Source organism: Thalassophryne amazonica, chromosome 8, assembly GCF_902500255.1.
Source record: "Thalassophryne amazonica chromosome 8, fThaAma1.1, whole genome shotgun sequence".
NCBI lineage: Eukaryota > Metazoa > Chordata > Actinopteri > Batrachoidiformes > Batrachoididae > Thalassophryne > Thalassophryne amazonica.
In genome coordinates this window covers 85,646,337-85,669,793 of record NC_047110.1, presented here as the reverse complement: position 1 = coordinate 85,669,793, position 23,457 = coordinate 85,646,337, and the positions used below count along the sequence as shown (strand labels likewise).

The window sequence follows — 23,457 nt, the reverse complement described above, 5'->3', positions numbered from 1 at the left end:
CTCAAAAACACCCCATAATGACAACATGAAAAAAGTTTTTTCTTTCTTTGCAAATTTATTAGAAATAGAAATCTAAGAAATCGCATGTACGTAAGTATTCACACCCTTTGCTCAATACTTTGTTGATGCACCTTTGGCAGCAATTACAGCCTCAGGTCTTCTTCAATATGATGCAATAAACTTGGTGCACCTATCTTTGGCCATTTTTGCCCATTCCTCTTTGCAGCACCTCTCAAGCTCCATCAAGTTGGACGGGGAGCATTGGTGCACCGCTATAGTCAGATCTCTCTAGAGATCTGATCTGATGAGATCTGATGTTCAATCATATTCAGGTCTGGGCTCTGGCTGGGCCACTCAAGGACATTCACAGAGTTGTCCTGAAGTCACTCCTTTGATAGCAGGAGCAGGTTTTCATCCAGGATGTCTCTGTACATTGCTGCATTCATCTTTCCTCAATCCAGACTAGTCTCCCAGTTCCTGTCACTGAAAAGCATCCTCACAGCATGATGCTGACACCACCATGCTTCACTGTAGTGATGGTGCCTGGTTTCCTCCAAACATGACACCTGGCACTCACACCAAAAACGGGCAGCCAGCTCAAGGAAGAGTCCTGGAGGATCTGAACTTCTTCCATTTATGGATGATGGAGGTCACTGTGGTCACTGTACTCAAAGCATCAGAAATGATTCTGTACCTTTCCCCAGATTTGTGCCTTGAGACAATCCTGTCTCAGAGGTCAACAGACAATTCCTTTGGCTTCATGCTTGCTTTGCTTTGCTTACTTTCCTTTTTGCTAAAGCTTATAGTTAGGGCTGGATCAGGTGACCCTGAACCATCCCTTAGTTATGCTGCTATAGACGTAGACTGCTGGGGGGTTCCCATGATGCACTGTTTCTTTCTCTTTTTGCTCTGTATGCACCACTCTGCATTTAATCATTAGTGATCGATCTCTGCTCCCCTCCACAGCATGTCTTTTTCCTGGTTCTCTGCCTCAGCCCCAACCAGTCCCAGCAGAAGACTGCCCCTCCCTGAGCCTGGTTCTGCTGGAGGTTTCTTCCTGTTAAAAGGGAGTTTTTCCTTCCCACTGTAGCCAAGTGCTTGCTCACAGGGGTCGTTTTGACCGTTGGGGTTTTACATAATTATTGTATGGCCTTGCCTTACAATATAAAGCGCCTTGGGGCAACTGTTTGTTGTGATTTGGCGCTATATAAAAAAAATTGATTGATTGATTGATTGTGCTCTGACATGCACTGTCAACTGTGGGGCCTTATATGTAGACAGGTGTGTGCCTTTCCAAATCATGTCCAATTAACTGGATTTACCCCAGGTGGACTCCAATTAAGCTGTAGAAACATCTCAAGGATGATCAACTCAGCTCAATTTTGAGCTTCATGGCAAAGGCTGTGAAAACGTATGTACATGTGATTTCTAAGTTTTTTTTTAATTTTTAATAAATTTGTAAAAAAAAAAAAAAAAAAATCACATTGTCATTATAGGATATTGTGTGTAGAATTTTGAGGAAAAAATGAATTTCATTCATTTTGGAATAAGGCTGTAACATAAAATATTGAAAAAGTGAAGGGCTGGGAATACTTTCTGGATGCACCATATGCACACCCGTAGTTAAGATTTCATACTGTAACCTTCCAGGATACATATTCAGGAAATTGAGAACAGGGATTTACAATCAATCAACAGATTACACAGATTACAACAGATTAACTGATACTTTAAGGTACCACAATCAGATAGATTAACAATCATTAGATGTGATCATTATGAGTTAAGCAGTGGACCAGTGACCTGACATTTTATGCTGCATGGCCGGGCAACAAAACAACCATGATAATGTATTGTGGTAACGTATGCATTGACTACGATGATGAGCTTTGGACATTTATACTCGATAATCAACAATCTAGACCCCTGTTGCCCGGGGCTCTAGAATGGGTCGTGTTTATAAAATAGGTAATAAATTATGCAAAGTTTCTAGTGTGAGTCCTGAATGTAATTATCAATGTCCACTGTTCACTGTAGTTACATAATATCGGTCATGTAATTATTATGGAATAAAAGGGCCACTACTCCTCCACACCAGTGTGTGGTGCTGCACGCATGTCACTGGCTGTCCAGGTGTGTCACAATTAAACCAGTAGCAACGTACCTCTGCTCATCCATCTGGCTCCTTCAACTGTTTGCATATTGATTGTATGTACGTGAGTAATTCTTCTGTTGCAAGACAAATGAGTCACAACAAGCTGGTGACGACGATGTTTGAATGACTACTGACCCACTGATGTGTTGTGAGACGAGGACGTCGAAGCTGACGGAGAAGCAGGAAATGTCGGGGTTCATCGGACAGATTGAAGCCTTTGATGAAGCCACGGAACAATGGTCAATGTATGTCAAGAGGTTTGAGCATTTTATTACCGCAAATGACGGTGAAGAGGTGAAGAAAGCTGCGGTATTTTTGACCGTTATTGGACCGAAGACATACGCTTTGTTGCGCAGTTTATTGGCATCGGACAAACCAGGAAATGCACCGTATGAAGTTTTAAAAAAGACGTTAAGTGACTATTTCTGCCCAAAACCCATTTTAATTGTGGAAAGATTTCCGTTTCATAAACGGAACCAGGAAGAGGGAGAGAGTGTCGTGCAGTATGTGGCTGTGTTGAAAAAGCTGTCTGAACACTGCGATTTTGGCATGTACCTGCAAGACGCCCTGCACGATAGACTTGTGTGTGGTTTGATGAATGAGAATATACAGAGAAAGTTATTAACTGATAAAGCATTAACACTCCAGCGAGCTGAAGACACCGCACTGGCAAAGGAGGCTGTTGCCTACATTGCCAGCGGAATCCCAGCAGTTAAAATTGTTTGGGAACTTGCAGCATGCAGTTGCCATCTCGCCACCAGCAGAGGGAGGCAAATCAAATCATCATGAAAGAGACTGTTTTTACAGGAATCAACAGTCATAATTGTCCGAGAACAGGTCACATAGCTTGTTTTTGTAAAAAGGAAAACAATGACTGGAATCATACAAGGGACTCATATGAAACCAGGGGGAAAATCAAGGAAGCTACCCGGGAGGAAAAACTGGAAAAATTCATATGATGGAGGTTGATGCTTCTGATGATGAGAACTGTTTTTTTTTTTAATTGGATTCTGCCTCAGGATTGAGAGTGCATGTAATGTCTGCTGTGGAGAAGGAGGAGGCAGTTGAATCTATGATTATGGTGAAACCTGTGACTGAAGGATGGGTGATTAAGATGGAATTAGACACTGATGCTGCAGTATCCTTAATTTCAAAGGGCATATATGAAGCAAACTTGGCTCATTTGCACCTGCGGAAGACAGATGTGGCGTTAAGAACTTATATTGGGGAATTGTTGTTACCCGAAAGTGTTGTAACGGTGAGGGTGAAAATGAACAGAGTGAGATTGCCCTTGTATGTGGTGAAGGGTAATTTACCCCCACCATTTGGTCGGGAATGGCTGCGGAAGATAACACTTGATTGGTGTGACATTGAAACAATGAGAGTACAGCAAAAAGGTTGTGGCACGGTTGAGGATGTATCGAAAGCTACGCAGAAGTTTTTCTTAAAACCTAGGAACTCTAAAAGGGTTTGAGACATCCTTAACATTAAAGCCAGGCCATCAGCCAAAGTTTTGCCACACATGGGCTCTGTATGCATTAAGACCAAAAGTGGAAGCAGAAATTGAGTAGGGGGTGATTTCACCAGTACAATTCAGTAATTGGTGATTATAGTTCCGGTGATGAAGTGATCGAGGGCTGTGAGGATGTGTGGGGATTTTTAAAGTGACGGTAAACCCGACGTTACGTGTTTTAACATTTCCCATTATCATATACCTATATATGATACGCCAATATGATTGGATAAAACACTAAAGAATAAATAGCAATACACCCTTTTCACGGATGGGTAATTTTCACTTTTTCACTTGAGTAATCAGCCAATCCGGACAGTGGAACGGCGCCACGACGAAGAGGCGCGGTCAGAGGAACTGTGAAATACTGGTGAGTCACTATTAATAATTTCTTACGTGTCCAACCTCGTAGGTTGATCGTTAAAATTAAATTCGTAAGTTCTAAAAGCCATCATAATTATTTATAGGAAAACGTTCTATTTTTTTTTCTACTAAGGTTTGAACTTTGAGTGTTTACACAGGAGAGAAAAGTGAGAAAATGTTAATGCCTGTTTGAGAAAAGTGTATAAAGTGTGTAGTGAGGGGTTTTACAGCCTTAAAACATCTATAATAATTGTAAAGAATAACGCTGACTACTTCGCGGATTTCGCCTATCGCGGGTTATTTTTAGAACGTAACTCCCGCGATAAATGAGGGACCACTGTATATGATAGAATCATTATCAAGTTGTTCACCAATGAATATGGCTTTTACACCCTTCAGAAAACCATACAACATTTATCATTTATAGGTATATGATAAAATCGTTATCAAATTGTTTTACCAATGAATATGGATTTCACCTCAGGGTGTACGGTTTTCTTCAGGGTGTATAAGCCATATTCATTGGTGAACAACTTGATAACTGATGATACCTTGTATTGAGGATTTGTTTGCTTCCTTGGCAGGAGGACAACGATTTAGTAAACTGGATTTATCACAGGCATATCTACAGGCTCCTGAAAATACTTCAGCATCACTACCCATAAGGGGTTCTTTTGTTACAATTGATTACCTTTCGGGACCATCAGCTCCATCAATCTTCCAAAGAATTATAGCTCAAGTGCTGCAGAATTTGCCCAATGGACATTGTTTTCTGGATGACATCCTGGTAACTGGCCGGGATGATGCCCATCATTTGGTGAATCAGAAATCGCTTTTGAATCGGTTGAAGCAATTTGGGTTGAAAGTTCAAAGAGATAAGTGCGAGTTTTTTGTGAGTTCCCTGGAGTATCTGGACCACATTATTGATGCAAAGGGTCTTCATAAGTCACCTGCAAAGATTAGTGCCATAATGAATGCACCAGAACCAAGAAATGTAAGTCAGTTGTGTTGTTTCTTGGGACTTATTAACTACTATGGATGTTTTATTCAGAACTTATCAGCACTGCTGTTTCCACTAAATACTTTGCTCCAGAAGGATACCAAGTGGGAGTGGTCTAAGGACCATAAGGTGGTACAATACGATGATCCCAAAGGGAAATTTGTCTTGGACATCAAGTGCTCTGCAAACATTTCTGTCTCAAAAATCAATAAATACAACAACAAAACAGTACACTGCTTGCATGCCTATGGAAAATTCATCAGCATTTTGCACATTTCCCATAATATAATTTACAATTAAAACAGCATACTAACGCATTTTGATCCAAAACTCCCAGTAATGTTGGCCTGTGATGCTTCACCCTATGGGGTGGGAGCAGTGATTTCCCATATTTTGTCCAACGGTGAGGAAAAGCCCATAGCTTTTGCATTAAGAACATTAAGCAAAGCTGAGCAAAATTATACGCAAATTGAGCAAGAAGCATTTTTATTCGTATTTGTATGGCCGTCATGTTGTTGACGGATCACCGCCCATTGACGACCATATTTAATCAGAATAAGGCAACCCCACCGATGGCTGCAGGAAGGTTGCAGCAGTGGGTAGTGATAGTGGCAGCACACAATTACACGATTCGGTATCGACAGGCTGCTGACCATGGCAATGCTTATCATGACTGCCGTTGTTAGTGGAACATGGGGAGGGGCCAAGGTCAGGTGACACACTCCTTATCAAGTACCCGGATTGTTTACCAATGTGTTGTGCAGATGTCAGGAAACACACAAGAACTGACATCATATTATCTCAGGTTATGGAGATGGTGGCGACGGGACGGTTCCCCACAGAGAAGGGCATAAGCAGCTGCCTTTCATCATATCTAATTTGGAATAACGAGTTGTTGATGCTGCAGGGCTGTTTGATGTGGGGAAAAAGGGTAATAGTGTCACCAAAGTCACGCCAACAGGTACTGAAGGAACTACATATGGGACATCTGGGTGTAGTTAAAATGAAAGCCACGGAACAAAGTTATGTGTGGTGGACTGCATGCACAAATTGAGGAAAAATGCAGGACGTGTGTATCGTGCCCACGGACAGAAAACAACTAGGTGACGTCTCTGCATCCATGGCCCTGGCCCACGGGTCCATGGCAAAGAATCCACATTGACTTTGCTGAGCCGTTTGAGGGACGCATGTTTTTTGTGATTGTGGATGCACACTGTAAGTGGCAAGAGGTCATTTTAATGGATTCCACTACATCAGAAAATACTATCCAGGTTTTACGAGGGGTGCTTAGCTGGTATGGAGTGCCTCAAGTGTTGGTGAGTGACAATGGGCCTCTTTTTACATCAGCGGAGTTTGCACACTTTTTGGCAGCTAACGGCATTAAGCATGCCCATTCAGCTCCTTTTCATCCGGCGAGAAATGGTCTTGCTGAACTTTTAGTACAGACTTTTAAGCATTCCCTGAAATCATCCAAAGGGACGGATACTGTTCAAAAGAGACTTGACGCTTTCTTGTAGCAGTACAGGAACACACTGCATGTGACAACTCAGGAGATTCTGGTGATGCTGTTCCTGCACCAGAAGCTGAGAACTCAGCTGGACCTTCTGAAACCCAACGTCACAGCAGTGGGGGAGCAGGCACAAGACGCCCAGTGCATGCAGCGAGCAAGGCATGCCAAGGAGAGGACCTGCAGGGTTGGTGACCCAGTCCTTGTTCGGGATTACTGGAGGGGGGAGGAAAAGTGGACAGCAAGTATGGTGACATCGAAAGCTGGTCCTGTGTCATATGAGGTAAATGTAGGACCAACTCAGGTGTGGAATCAGGATGCAGACCACATGATCACATCCTGGCATCATTCAAATTTCAAAATTCAAATTTATTAATTTATATAGTGCCAATTCACGATAAATCGTCTCAAGGCGCGTCACACAAAAACAATTAAAAATTTAAAACACATAAGAAAAAACAAAAAACGACCATAAAGAAAGACAACCATAAAAGAATACAAGAATAAAAACACTTCATAATACTAATGATAAAACAGAGAAAACAAATGAGTCTTTAAACGTGACTTAAAAATCTCCACAGTATCCGACTGCCGAATGTGTGCTGGGAGATCATTCCACAGAGCTGGGGCACGGTAGGAGAAAGCTCTGTGACCGGCAGACTTTTTATTCACCCTGGGAACACACAGAAGTCCTGCACCCTGAGAACGCAGGGCCCGAGCTGGTACATAAGGGTTTACCAGGTCAGCCAGATAGGGAGGTGCAAGTCCATGAACGATTTTATAAACTAATAACAGTATCATCCAAGCTGCTCATGAATCAAGAACAACACCGGACACAGACAGTTTGCCTGTTTTGACAGAGAGAAAGGAAGTGCACGGAACATCTGATTCTGTTGGTGAGTGTGTCTTGGCGTGTACAGGTCAACTCAGCAACCCACTGACACAGATGACTACATCAGCACTGTCCCCACAACAGGAGTCACGAAGGTATCCCAGTTGGATCCAAAAACCACCTGACCGACTGAAGTACTGAACGGATTGAATGTTTTTTATGTGTTCAGCGAGCGAGCATGGTCTCAACCACAGGGGAGAATAACCCCTGACCCACTCCAGGTTTTGGGGCAGTCTACCCCCCTTTCCTGAGTCAGTCTTATGTCTTTTAGAGTGTTGATTTTAACTATTTTAATATTTTACGTATATTTATTATATGTTGGATTGTTTTAATTTTGTGTGTTTTTACAGTTGGTTTTTGTATTTGAGCTATTTAAGGTTTTATTCGAGTTTTATTAAAGTTTTTTTTTTATGTCAACTGATGTTTTAAGTTATATTCACTTGAATAGAAGGGAGGAGTTGTAATGTATTAGGGTATAAAAGGGCCACTAAGGGTCAATACTTCAAATATTTGCATATTGATGCTATGTATGTGAGTAATTCGTAATTCTTCTGTTGCAAGACTAACACGTAATTTCTCCACAAGTATTAGTCCTATCAACCTTCCGTATTCGCAGCGTTCGTCCTTGACCCAAAATACATAGAACCCCTGGCAAAAATTATGGAATCACCGGCCTCGGAGGATGTTCATTCAGTTGTTCAATTTTGTAGAAAAAAAAGCATATCACAGACATGACACAAAACAAAAGTCATTTCAAATGGCAACTTTCTGGCTTTAAGAAACACTATAAGAAATCAGGAAAAAAAATTGTGGCAGTCAGTAACGGTTACTTTTTTAGACCAAGCAGAGGGAAAAAAAAATATGGAATCACTCAATCTGAGGAAAAAATTATGGAATCATGAAAACAAAAGAACGCTCCAACACATCACTAGTATTTTGTTGCACCACCTCTGGCTTTTATAACAGCTTGCAGTCTCTGAGGCATGGACTTAATGAGTGACAAACAGTACTCTTCATCAATCTGGCTCCAACTTTCTCTGATTGCTGTTGCCAGATCAGCTTTCAGGTTGGAGCCTTGTCATGGACCATTTTCTTCAACTTCCACCAAAGATTTTCATTGGATTAAGATCCGGACTATTTGCAGGCCATGACATTGACCCTATGTGTCTTTTTGCAAGGAATGTTATCACAGTTTTTGCTCTATGGCAAGATGCATTATCATCTTGAAAAATGATTTCATCATCCCCAAACATCCTTTCAACTGATGGGATAGAAAAGTGTCCAAAATATCAACGTAAACTTGTGCATTTATTGATGATGTAATGACAGCCATCTTCCCAGTGCCTTTACCTGACATGCAGCCCCATATCACCAATGACTGTGGAAATTTACATGTTCTCTTCAGGCAGTCATCTTTATAAATCTCATTGGAACGGCACCAAACAAAGTTCCAGCATCATCACCTTGCCCGATGCAGATTCAAGATTCATCACTGAATATTACTTTCATCCAGTCATCCACAGTCCACGATGGCTTTCCTTAGCCCATTGTAACCTTGTTTTTTCTGTTTAGGTGTTAATGATGGCTTTCGTTTAGCTTTTCTGTATGTAAATCCCATTTCCTTTAGGGCGGATTCTTACAGTTCGGTCACAGACGTTGACTCCAGTTTCCTCCCATTCGTTCCTCATTTGTTTGTTGTGCATTTTTGAGACATACTGCTTTAAGTTTTCTGTCTTGATGCTTTGATGTCTTCCTGGTCTACCAGTATGTTTGCCTTTAACAACCTTCCCATGTTGTTTGTATTTGGTCCAGAGTTAGACACAGCTGACTGTGAACAACCAACATCTTTTGCAACATTGCATGATGATTTACCCTCTTTAAGAGTTTGATAATCCTCTCCTTTGTTTCAATGACATCTCTCGTGTTGGAGCCATGATTCATGTCAGTCCACTTGGTGCAACAGCTCTCCAAGGTGTGATCACTCCTTTTTAGATGCAGACTAACGAGCAGATCTGATTTGATGCAGGTGTTAGTTTTTGGGGATGAAAATTTACAGGGTGATTCCATAATTTATTCCTCAGAATTGAATGAGTCTATATTTTTTTCCCTCTGCTTGGTCTAAAAAAGTAACCGTTACTGACTGCCACAATTTTTTTCCTGATTTCTTATAGTGTTTCTTAAAGCCAGAAAGTTGCCATTTGAAATGACTTTAGTTTTGTGTCAGATCTGTGATCTGCTTTTTTTCTATAAAATTAAACAACTGAATGAACATCCGCCGAGGCCGGTGATTCCATAATTATTGCCAGGGGTTGTATGCATGCCAAACGGCAAATGTCAGCTCTCCCCAGTTTGTTCGTGATCAAAGCTATATACATGCAAGCATGCATACATGTACGCAGAGGCCACTAATCTAAGAGGTTTTTACACAGCAGAAATAAATGCGAGAACATCTTTCTAGCTTGCCTATCCTTTCCTACCACAAAGGTGTTTGAGCTACTGCTGTGGAGAAGAAAGCCCCAGAAACGAAAGGGGAAACAGGGACCCAGCGATCCTTATCACCCGTATCATCCTCTACAGCTGATCGTTAGAGCAGCATGACCAAATAAGGACACGCTGTGTGAACAGACTGCCAAAACCTTTCTGCACTGACATGACATCACCGTCAAGCAACAGGCAACAAGTCCTTTCTACACCTTTCACAATAAAAGCCTGAGACATGCACAGCTGCTATAATAATAAGCCATACATCCATTTTGATACCTATTCACTCCAATTAAGGGTTTGGGGGGGGGGGGGGGGGGGTGCTGGAGCCTATTTTAGCAGATATGCGGCACGAGGCAGGGTACACCCTGGACAGGATGGCAGTCTGTCGCAGGGCCACAGGTTTCCAATCCACCTAATCTGCACGTCTTTGGAAGTGGGAGAAAGCCGATGTGAACCCACGCAAACACATGCCCACAAAAAGGCCAAAGGTGGGAATCGACCCCATGACCTTCTGTGAGGCAAGAAGGTCCACTAAGCCACCGTGCTGCCTACAATGATGACTGATTATTATTATTGCATCACGCATCCACATGCAGTTTAAGTGAATTGGAAACTTTAAATTGTCTGTAGGTGTGTGAATATGTGTGTTGGACATGAATGAGCAAAGCTCTTCAGCATTTCACCATGTCATTTAGGTCTAGGGATGGGTATTGATAAGATTTTATCTATCAATGCCATTATCGATTCTGCTTATCGATCCGATTCCTTTATCAATTCCCTTATCAATATCTCTTGTGAATTTTCTGTGTACTAAAAGTAGGCTTTACAGGTTTTCCATGTCAACAACATTTTATTGAGTCTTAAAATAAATCAGGGGTGGGCAACTTGTTCCAGAAAGGGCCAAGAGGGTGCAGGTTTTCTTTGCAGCCACTGACTCCACCAGGTGATTTTACTGATTAACTGAGTCCATCTGTTCAAAGTGATATAATCCGTGAAATCACCTGGTGGAGTCAGTGGCTGCAAAGAAAACCTGCACCCTCTTGGCCATTTCTGGAACAAGTTGCCCACCCCTGAAGGAAATAAATATGAAATCGGTCACTGGATCCTTCATCTCTGGACATAAAAAGAAATAAAATCTGTAGTTTTTGTCAAAAGCATTTCCTTTCAGACATCAATGGCATGAATGTCACTCCATACCTCTGAGCTGAGGTCAGCTCTGAGCTGTGCTGCACGTCATCATCAATGTAATTCATAATGAATAATGAATGTCTCATTTTGAGAAGAAAAAACATTTTAGTCAATTGTAGTTCATTGTTTGTATTACAACGTTTGGAAAGGTGTCATTTGATTAAAATGGTGATTAGCTTTAGCTTGATTTGGTAGAGAGCGGTGCAGGGTTTGGAGCTGTGCAAACGGAACGGAGGACGATTTTTGTTTCTTGCCTGCAACAAGACAAGAGTCCCAGTTAGTGACTTTAATCCGGACAAAAGTGACTCAGTTAGTGACTTTAATCCGGACAAAAGTGACTCATGATTGACATCTTTAAATAGCTTTGAGAGGGGTTAAGAAGCGGACTTTCCGCTTCTGAAAAGCATTGAAGCAGAGAACCGACGAAGCAGCGGGTTGGAGCACTGCTTCATTGGTTCAAGCTTCAAAGCTGAGCCATTGCAGAAGTGGTTGATTACAGACCTGCTGCCGGGGGCAACCTTCGTTTTGATATTACAGCGTGAAATTGTGGACCTGAAACCTAATGTGCGGTGAAAGTGCCGGAACGGAATATAACCCCAGTATATATATGATTTATTCATTATCGCTGTCAGAGGAAAAAAAAACTGTAATTAAAATACTGTCCACTAATTGCTTATTTTACATGATTCTCCTCAAAATTCAATTTGTTGGTTTAGTTTTTTAGAACTTGATTTATACTCTATATCCTGCATATAGACATATAAAGAAAAGTAGAATCTAATTCAGACAAGGTGAGCCAAAATAAAAAATTGTACACTCACATCTAAAAAGATTGTGTGCAAAAGCTTTAAACGTATGAAAATTTTGAGTTAACGTCTTACGTGAAATGTCCAAAAATGTCTATTAAAAACAAAATTAAAATTTGAGAGTTTCCCCCCACAATTAAAAAAAAAAATGTAGCAAATTACAAATCTCATTTTACAAGTAAGAATAAAGAATATACTGTTTGGTGAAAGCAAGACAACTCAGCCTGGGGGGCAAAGGTCACGGCTCATCCCAGAGGCTGATGTGGAGAATGTAATTGACACTTTGAACAGTATTTGAAAACCTAGTGAGCTTCTACTATGTTCAGGAGGTGATGAGACAGCCGGACAGATGGACAGACAGACGAACAGGGCCAAACCACTCCAAAAAAATGGATTAAATACAACTTAATTTGCTTCTAAATTGCAAAAGACCATAAAAAGATGAATTCTTAACAGTGAAAAGTGGCGACATGAACGACTTGTTTTTATGTATTTGTAGATATTATATATTATGCAAATTTTTGTTATTTTTAAATGTTTTAGCCACTGCACTGTAGAATCTCAGAATGTGCTGATGGTGGTTTTCTTATTGACCAGCAGGTGGAGCTGCTGTCAAGAGAATGACAACTGAACGGCAGACAGAGCAGATTACAGAGAAGGAGGGAAGATGATGAAGATGATGATGATGATGATAGCGAGCAAGGCCCTTCTTGTCCTCACTGTCAGGGCTGTGGGGGAGAAATAAAATGTGGCCACAGAGAGAACCATCAGGCGGTAGCATGCTCGATGACTCGCACGCTGGGTCTACATGTCAGATCAGGTTTGATGTGTTTTTCTGACGCCGTCTGCCAGACTGTCACAGCTTGCATCATCGATCGGTCTATGAAGAGGGCAAGGAAGGAGAAAACGCCTCTCAGGTGTGAAGTCGCTGTGCAGAACGGTGCATTGTGGGAGCATGTGTTGAGGTGCACCAGTGTTGCCATGGTGACAAGCTTTGATGATTAGTCTTGGAAGTAGGAGTAAGAGAATGCGAATCAGCGATGCCTTCCTCTAATCTTTACTGCCAGGGCAAGAAAACAACATCTGACCTGCAGCTGGCACTTGAGGGCGACTCCCACCTTTGACGGTGGCGAGGTTCAGGCGGATGCATGCAGAGGAAGCCGTTTAGAGAAGCGAAGATGGTTTTCAAGCATGAGAGGTCCGGGAGAGCATTTTGCTTTGTAAGTGGTGGGACAGACGGATGAAGCGGTGAGGGTTAAGATGGGTGATGGATGGGAATTTTTTATTTGAAATAAAGAAGAGTTCTGACTCACCAGACAGCTGTTGGACTCCAGGCTGGTCATGTGTGCTTAACAACTGGCTCTGAATCGTCTCCACTACTCGTTTGAAACGTCGGCTGGGTCCTAAACAAAGGAAATACCGGGGAACAATTGTCAAACATAGCCAGTGGCATGAGGGAAGGCGTTGCTGAGAAGCAATGACAGGGTGTCAAACGTGAGGATGCAAAGCTGCTGAGATAGTCAGAGATGGTACATGGAGGCACCACTGTGCGCTCCTGCTGTCTACACGTTGCAATGCTCGGTGATGTGGAAGAACCAGCAAGCTCCAAGAGTTTGTGCACAAACAGCCTCGGCCTTGTCAAAGTTTGGCAAAAAAAATTGTTGAAAAGATTCTGAACTACAACAACAACAACAAATCAGAAAATCCTCAGGAAATACTGTTTTTAATACAAAACTTTAAACATACACCATAAAAACTAAACTACTGGACAAAACAGCCATTCTAATGGATTTAAAAGTAGTTCTCAGTGTTTCCCCAAGGATTTTATTGTGGGTCTGGTAGTTTTATTTGAAGTGGATCAGAATTAACTACACAGAATGTGCTAACATTAAACAAAAGCTTGAAAATTAGTCCCAAGAATTCAGTAATACACCCCAGAATACTGTTTATATGCTGCACTGAAGCAGCTAATGTTTCCACACAAAGATGAGACTTACAGAAGATGTTACTCAGCTTCACTACTTACTGAAACATTGCCCAATGTGTAGAAAACATCTATGTGGTCAACACAGAACTTCACTTCTGCAAATCTTTAACCTTGTTGACTCAGTGGATAACACTTTCATAGTAAAACTAGCAAAGATGCTGTCAGTTATCATCTTGAGTCACTCTTGTTTACCTTGCTTTGTCACAGATAATAGAACTGATTTCACACCTGCTTTATTCTAAATGCCTTTACTGACAAAACGTATTGATAGTGCCATGTTTACCGCTGTTATTATGACTTATTATTACGTTCTCTCGATCTTTATCTGCATGATGAGGTAGAAGCTGAGATATGCAAAAGTACACATATGTGAAACTAGAAAAGCACTGATGCTAATGCTAGCATTTTGGTATTTGGCTCAGATATGGCCTTGTATAACTGTCTCCACGTATCATTTCACGATACAAAACTTTGTTGTGCAAAACTGAAGAGGATGGAAAAAAAAACCCGCCCCGGAAAAATGCCGAGCTGTGCAACTTTATGGAAAGATGTTAATTGTTGTGGCTCGTTATGTAAAGTGTAATTCCTGTTGTCATGCTGTGACTGAGATTAGCAACTGAAATAACAACTGGTGACACACGCACAGCAACACAACACTGAAAATAACTTTAGCGGTAGCTATTAAGTGTTTTTCTGAAGTAGTGGGGAAAAAAAACCTGTTACATTACAACTTGACTCAATCCTGGGTAATGTGTATGTTTTTTTCTGTGTGCATTTTTGTGATAAAAAGAGGTAAAAACTAAGCTTTATGTACTTCAGAGAACATCAGAATAAAATGATCTGTGATCAAAGTCTTATGGCACTTCTAGAAATGTAATCGATTACAGTGGAACTTTGGTTTTAGAACAGCTCTCTTTACGAACACATCAGTTCATGATGTTAGATAATATCTATGCTAATTCCTTATTCTATGTTAGTTATCAAGTGTTTGTGTTATTTGTTTGGACGTTTATGACAAATCTAAGAGTTAAGTTTCATTTCCATCATATGTGCAAATTTCAGAAACAGGGAGAGCTCCCCCTGTTGGTAAGAACCAGTAGCATTAGAAATGTGAGACTAAACCACGCCCATTGTGAGGTCCACAAGGTATAAAAAGTGTTGTATAACTCATTTTTGTGGCCTTTCACACGATGGACACTGTCTGTGAGGAGCCCAGGCCTGGTAAACTCAAAATGAGGAAAATAATGGTTTGGTTCTTGGTAAGGGGCAGTAAATTACAAAAAGAACCGGGGTAAAAATTATAATGAACATATTGTTTGAAAAATGCATCACTTTTCAAATAAGGACTTGGTGCATGAACACCTCAGATGCAGTAGGTGGTGGAAATGCATTGTGTTGAGTTGCAATCCGCCAATAAACCCAAAAGAAGGAGAAGGGTTATTTTTGTTTTGTGTTTGAGTGTTTAATAAATCAGATTTTTGGGGACTGCGTGGTGGTTCTCCTAAGGGTTTACTTTGTTGTGGACATTAAAATTCAGGAGTTGTGTATTTTTTTCCAGTAATCATACATTAAGTGGAGCTAACAGGTGAAGCTACTGACACCCGCTAAAAGTGCTAATGCTGTTAGTGTAACATAGTTAAATGGTTCAGATAAAATCCTACTAAATGGACGAACTACGCCATCTACTGTCTGAAGGTGGTAACTGCATCGGGTAATAAAGGCAAGGAATTGTGGGTAATCCTCAGTGCAGCGGAGGATTTTTCATGAGACGGAGAATGAGCTGTTATCTGCATGACTGAATTGAGTGCCTTTGTTTACCAATGCAGGGTTGGTGGAAAATAAACTGGTTGTTACCAACACTCTGACCAGCTCTGAGGGTTTCAGTCAACGCAGGGGACATTTTGCAGAGGGCACATTGGTGCCGTGACCCGTCGACGACAACGCTGGACCGGGCTGGTGTCTCCTTGCCACGGCATCATCCCTGGAGCTGCAATTGTGGTTTTAGGGTGTTTGAGTAACACGATTATTCAGTCTTTTATAGTCTTTCTTCGTTGTTGTTATATGTTGTGTTGAGTTGCGGTTAATAATGAGTTTGGGAACATTTAACACTAACAGTACGACCCCTCCCGGTGCTGGCAGAGGCAGAGGGTTTCACAGTACGCCTGTTTTGTTTCCCCCATGCGCAGCGTTTGTTAGCAGTTCTATGTGATTCCTTCGATAGCAGGGATGTAGTGACATCCACTTGTCGGCCGTTGGATAGTGTGCAACCCCCACAGTGCTCTAATGGGGATCCAGATCCCGTCCCCCTGCTTGAGGATGTTAGGCTGGTAGGCCACATGAGCTCTATTGTACAGCAAATAGGGCAACAGCTCGCAGATAGCGTTATGTCACACTTTAACGCATCGACCCTTCAAATGCCGCTTGTTCCAATTATGATGATGCGTGTACTGAAAAACATTCCTCGGGTCAGGTGCTGGACCTTTCCAAGGTTCAACTGGTTACACGGGGTCATGTAAAGGACCCTCCTGTTTTCAGAGGGGATGATTCAGATGCTGTTACGATTGATGAATGGGAGGACATAATGAAAATCTTCATCAAGAAATGTGGTGTTCAGCTAGAGAATCAAGCTGAGGAGATTCTTGTCCATCTGAGGGGTAGAGCGAAGGATGTTGTGAAATTTGGTCTTAGGAATGGGGAAATTGATGTTAAGTGTAACCCACAGGTCATATATAGTCTTTTACGCAAGCATTTTGGTTCCAGCCGTTGCTCCTCCGTACCTTTTGCGGACTTTTATTCCACAATTCCAAAGGAACAGGAAGACCCTTATGAATACTGGCTGCGGTTGAATAGAGCCGCTGATGTTGTTTCTGACTGCCTTAAAGAGCGGGGTAAGTCGTTTGATGACCCTAGCGCTGAAGTTGCACGTATGTTCATAAGACATTGTCCTAACAGAGATTTAGCACTTACCTTTAGGTCTAAGACGAGTGAGAAATGGTCAGCTCGTGAGGTCCAGGAAGTGTTAGATGAATACCACCTTGAACGGGGCATTAGGTCTTCTACGAGTGTTGATAGAATTGACATGAATAGAGCTGAGGTGGGCCTTAAAGTGATTCCAGCCCCTGAGGTCAAACTGCAGAGTAATAATGCAGGCCAGGATGCATCTGCTTTTGAAAGATTGTTGGTGATGTTGGAGAAGGTGTTGCTCCAAGGGTCGAAGTTTGGTCAGGAGACTAAAGGGAGGGGGCCTGACAAACTGCCAAGGATTGCAGGTCTGAGTGGGACCCCATGTTCTGTTTGCGGGGACACCGCCCACTCCGGTCTCACTCATTGCAGAGAACACAGGTTGTGTTTTTTGTGTTTCTCGCCTAGTCATAATAGACGAAATTGCCCAGAGCGCAGGTACACAAATTCCCATGATCAGCAGGAAAACTGAATGATCTGCGTGCGGGGAGGGCAGCGCAGATCAGGTGAGGGAACCTCCCATCTTTGATTGTCTGGTGTTGATGACTATGAGATGATGTGCCATATTTGTAGCAGTGTTGTGCCTCCACATAAGACTTTGATTGTACAGGGTCTCCAGAGACTTTCAAGACGGACAGCTGTTTTACACGGATGTGACTACTGGTAATGGACATGTTCTTAGGGCATTATTGGATAGTGGTTCTATGGCATGTACTATTAGTGAGGCGGTTGACAAGGAACTTTCGAGGTCTGACCCTAACACTGATAGGAAATCAGCCGAAGAATTTGTCATTGTTGGTTTGGGGGTCATTTGGTCACGCCATCTGCTGTATATGACCTCGCTGTGTCGATTTATGGCTTGAGGTAGTGATTCCTGTTCTTGTTGTGCCAGGGCAGACAGATGATATCATTTTGGGCAGCAATGTGCTCAAGTGGCTTCTCACACATGAGTCCGACTGTTGGCGGCTCGGTGGGCGCGCCAGATGTTACTAGTGCTCGGAACAAACTGCCCGAGCTCTTGTCTACATTGCCCAACTCTACTGACTTAAAAATGGGTGCGTCGCTGTCCAGAATCGGAACAGCTAAGCTTAAGGGGAGTGTCACCCTACAGCCTCTATCTGAACATTTGGTGTGGGCCAAGTTACCCCCTTCAAGTGTCTCAGCAGTGGGAGTACAGTGGTCATTGAACCCACTCAATCAAAATCCAGGCCTGCACAGATTTTGGTAGGAAGAGTGGTCACTTCTTTGGGGTAATGGCTGGGTACCGGTTAAAGTAATGAACCCAACAGAAAGTTTTTGACCCTTAAGAGAAATGCTAAGATTGCTGATGTGACCCCCTGCCTCTCCGTGCAGGACTTACCAGAGCCTGTACGCGTCCAGTCCAGTACACAGAGTACACAGAGCTCAAGGCCCAATCCCAGATCAGAGGAGGAGATATCCCGTGTATTGAGTGACATGGGTTTGAAGGATTTGGATCTGTCATCATGTGAGGTCTCCCCAGAATGGAAAGACAAACTGTTGCAGATTATTGAGCAGTATGAGCCCATTTTCTCCAGGCATAAGATGGACTGTGGCGAGGCAAAAGATTTTGTCCACAGGATTCGTCTAGTGGATGACAAACCCTTCAGACTCCCTTACAGGAGGGTTCCGCCCTGCCATTATGACAAACTTCGGACTGCTCTGACTGAAATGGAAGAACTGGGAATCATCCGTAAATCTCAGAGTGAATTTTCGTCCCCCCTTGTCCTTGTTGTGAAGCCAAATGGCGACCTTCGCATTTGCAATGATTTCCGATGGTTGAATGCGCGGACAGTGAAAGACGCACATCCCTTAGGGTCCATCTCTTCACAGGACGTTCTCGCTGTGCTGGATGTACACGACTCTGGAGGTGTTAGTCGAGTGAGTGGTATCGAACCATCTGCCCTTCACCTGCCCAGTATTGATCAGTCCGTTTCCTTGCCAAAGAGTGAGCTGGTGAATCTGCAGGAACAGGATGGCGTTTTGAGCAGAGTCCTGTATTACCTTCAACGTCACAGGAGGCCCACTAGGCGTGAGTGTGTGGAGGAGCCTCGATCTGTAAAGAGACTTCTGAGACATTGGTCTAAACTCTCCGTTAGAGAGGGCTTGCTGTACAAGACAAAGAAAGACAAACAAATGAATTTGACTATCCACCAGTTTGTTGTTCCCGACTCCTTGAAAGCCTGAGTGCTCAGAGGCCTACACGATTCTACAGGACATCAGGGACAGGCTCGTACTCTGTCCCTTGCAAGGCATAGATTTTTTTGGACTGGAATGGAACGCGATGTCGTCAATCATGTGACAAACTGCTTCCGTTGTGTGGTTGGGAAGACCCCAGAGCCTGGCGACCGAGCCCCTCTGGAGAGCATTTGTACGTCCGAACCGATGGAATTGGTCTGTATTGATTTTTGGACTGCTGAGCAGACAGACAAAAAGAGTGTGGATGTCTTAGTGGTGACGGATCACTTTTCAAAACTGGCCCATGCATTCCCATGCAAAAATCAGTCGGCGAAGCAAGTTGCTCGTCGCCTTTGGAATGACTTTTTCTGTGTTTATGGGTTCCCCAAACGCATCCATTCAGATCAAGGGGCCAATTTTGAGAGTAAACTCATGAAGGAACTCTTGGAGTTTGCGGGCATTCAGAAATCTCATACTACCCCATATCATCCCATGGGGAATGGTGTTGCTGAGCAATTCAATAGGACCCTGGGAAACATGATACGGGTCCTACCTCCCCAGTCCAAGGCAAGGTGGCCTCAGATGCTCCAGATGTTAACTTTCTGTTACAACTGCACGGAGCATGAGACAACTGGGTTTGCTCCCTTCTTCCTCATGTTTGGCAGAGTCCCGCGTCTTCCTGTTGATGTTGTGTTCCAGCATGTTTTGCCCAACAGAACCATTGTTGATCACTCTGAGTTCGTCTCCCAATTGAGGCATAACTTGTCCGAGGCTACACGCATTGCTCGCCAGAACAGTTTGGCTGAACAGGCTCATCAGGCGAAGAACTACAATCGCAAAGTAAAAGGGACTCCCCTCATGGTCGGTGACACGGTCTTGCTAGCGAACCGTGGCGAGAGAGGGAAGAGGAAAGTTGCGGACAAATGGGAATCCACAGTGTATGAAGTGTAATCTGTGAAACCTGACATCAATGTGTATTGTATCAAGGATCCCGTGTCCTTGAGAAAAAGGGTTGTCCACAGAAATCTCCTGCTCCCTGTGAGTTTCCTCCGTGAGGGTGATGATGTGTCAGTATCCAGTTGCCCTTCAGTTGTTGGTAACGAACAAAGCGAGCTAACATTTCTCGTTGACACACAGGACAGTGAGGCAAAAACAGCTGAATGGCCGACGCAGATGGAGGAAGGATGTACTGGGAGTGCTACGACTAATCAGCAGGACTGTGTTACTGAAGTGCCTGTGGGTGTTTCATCACCAGAAGTCGAGGTGCTCCTGGTCCCCCATGATGCGTGTGACACTTTGCAAGCGTCGGAATCTTCATCGCAGTCATTCCCTCCCATGCCTTCTGCTAAGCAAGATGCTCCCCAAGATGAAGGATGTCAAGCCTCAGTGGTTGATGTTGACCGGGTCCCCTTCTCTGAATGTAATACTGTATTGCAATCCGATACTCTGGAGCCGTGTGATGTTGGTGGTGAGCAGTCAGCTCCCCTTCGCACCAAGACAGGCAGACAAGTGAAGCCCCCAGTTCGACTCATCTGTGAGATGAATGAGCAAGTTGTTGAAGAGTCTACGTCAACGGTTGGTTCGTTGGTTTCCTCTGTGTGGAATAGGTTTCCAGAGTGAATTGCTAGTGAATTTTAGATTCATGTATTATCAATTGTGTGTTTTATAGGGTGTCTAGTTTAGGGGCATTACTTATAAGTGGAAGGGTGTATACGGCATCTTTTGTGTCCATGTCAGTGAGGGGTCTGGCCATCCCTTTGCTGATTAGTTCCTTAGCAGGAAAGTTATGACTGACTTTATAGAGTTATGCTCTCGCGATCACATATATGGGGTTGTGATGTTTGTTTGTTTTTTTCTTTTTTTTTCCTCTCCCTTTTCGCTCCAGTTTGGTAGGATTTTTGTGGTGTGTGTGTAACATAGTTAAATGGTTCAGATAAAATCCTACTAAATGGACGAACTACGCCATCTACTGTCTGAAGGTGGTAACTGCATCAGGTAATAAAGGCAAGGAATTGTGGGTAATCCTCAGTGCAGCGGAGGATTTTTCATGAGACGGAGAATGAGCTGTTATCTGCATGACTGAATTGAGTGCCTTTGTTTACCAATGCAGGGTTGGTGGAAAATAAACTGGTTGTTACCAACACTCTGACCAGCTCCGAGGGTTTCAGTCAACGCAGGGGACATTTTGCAGAGGGCACATTAGCATACAACATTAAATCCGATCAGAGTTTCAATGCAACAGAGGTATCTGATCGCTTAGGATGTCTGCACTCTATGAGCGTGATGTTCTAGTTTGGAGTATTTTATGGCAAACATCTGGATTAATCTGGCTGACTGGAAAATTACTCGCACCACCGAAAGCACCTTTTCTGGAGTTGCACTCAAATCTCATTGCAATGCAAATTACAATGACAATAAAGGCAATTCTGATTCTTATTCAATTCAATCAATCAATTTTTTTTTTATATAGCGCCAAATCACAACAAACAGTTGCCCCAAGGCGCGTTATATTGTAAGGCAAGGCCATACAATAATTATGTAAAACCCCAACGGTCAAAACGACCCCCTGTGAGCAAGCACTTGGCTACAGTGGGAAGGAAAAACTCCCTTTTAACAGGAAGAAACCTCCAGCAGAACCAGGCTCAGGGAGGGGCAGTCTTCTGCTGGGACTGGTTGGGGCTGAGGGAGAGAACCAGGAAAAAGACATGCTGTGGAGGGGAGCAGAGATCGATCACTAATGATTAAATGCATTAAATTATTGTGCGGTGAAACGTCCTAACGGACAGTAACATCTTCCCCTTCACCATTCACGTACACCATCAAGTCTCTTCTGTACAGGTAATTACTGTACAGTATTTTGTATAAGATGCTATGCATATTCTTTGCATTTTGCCTGCGTTTTATGCATGAAGTGCTGTTAGAAAGGTAAAACCACAATGTTCTTTTTGGGGCCAGGAACAGATTAATCCATTTTACATGGTATGTTATGGGAAATTTGATTTTGGTTTAAGAACAACATTTGGGAACCAATTAAGTTCTAAAACCAAGGTTCCACTCTGCTAGTATCCATACTTGGTGGTGGCCAGTACTAAGTTCAGAATCAGTATCTGTCCACAGGGAAACGTGGACTTGCACCGTATTTGTGATGTTGTTTGGTGGCTTCTGGTGATCTCATAGACAAGTGATACCTTTGAGTCTCAACCATTTCTGTTGCAACTGAATGTTATCCTATTTAAAGATATATAAGTTGCCAATATTTCTAAATGCCCACTGTCACCTGTGTGGTCGCTCAGGGGGGTTGGTAAGTTTAGACCCAACCTGTGTGAAATGCCTTGAGGCAGCGCTGTTGTGATTTGGTGCTATATAAATAAACTGAATTAAATTAAATGTAAATGTGACTGCTTGTGTGTCTGTCTGTTAGAACAGTGACCCCAAGGTGTGTCCTATTTCCAGTGCATGTGGGTTAGTCTCCGCTTCCCTGAAATGACCCTCTATTTAAAAACGATGGATGGTGCATTTATGTTCTGACCTGAGAGTAGGGTGAATGTGACAGAGTATATGCCATTCTCCTTGGTCGCAGCTGTGGTCTCCGTGTAAGTGATGTCCACTTGGAATTTGACCGGCTTCTGGAAGACTGTGGGACCGGCTGTGGACTTGTATTCTGCTCGAAAACTAGTTTGCGAGATCACACTGTGGCTCAGACTGGGTATCTGGGAGAAAACAAAGATTCAAATAAATGAAGCAAGAAACACCAAGATTAAAAAAAACCAACTAAAAAACAAAACTAAAAATAGGTTGGAAAAAAACAGGCAAATAATGCGATTATACAAATGAAGCACAAGTGTTTAATTTTCCTCCCACTCACTGCAAATGATGACAAGGTGAAAAAACCCTCATTAAAATACCCTCCACATACTAAAACCTGCAGTTGAAACTCTTCAGGAGATTCATGCCTCAGGGAGTAGCCATGCATGCCAAGACTTAAGTTACTGTAATCTTGAGCCATCCAACAATGCTGCACTCCACTACTGAAAATGAATTTGTATGCCCAATGAACAGGTGAGCTCTGAAATTGTCACGTTTCCCCATAGTGGCGGAGAGGCTTTGACATTCCATTAATGCGAGTGTGCTGAGAGGTGTAATTCCACTGATTCAGGTGCCAATCTCTGCCTGGAACCCCAGTGAACATAACCCTGAAGAGAAAATAACTCGCTCCAGGGAAAGGGAAACTGATTTGACCTTGACCTGCTCCTGCACAGCGTGCATTTACTTAGGCTTTGCAAAAATCTAACTGTGGTGAATGTGGGTTCAATTATGTACACAGCATAGCAACGTGTAGAAGTTCAATGTTTGCTGATGGAGATCCTGCTGCAACCAAAATGAACACCACAGACAACCCACTCCA

General features: G+C 42.9%; 1 protein-coding gene across 1 annotated transcript in view; it reads right to left on the bottom strand.

Moving 5' to 3' along the window:
- Positions 1-23,457, bottom strand: part of brsk2a (BR serine/threonine kinase 2a) — a 721,035-nt gene that overhangs the window by 6,798 nt on the left and 690,780 nt on the right. The window contains 2 exon segments of the mRNA XM_034176871.1: positions 13,222-13,311; positions 22,582-22,762. Coding sequence (XP_034032762.1) covers positions 13,222-13,311; positions 22,582-22,762 — 271 coding nt within the window.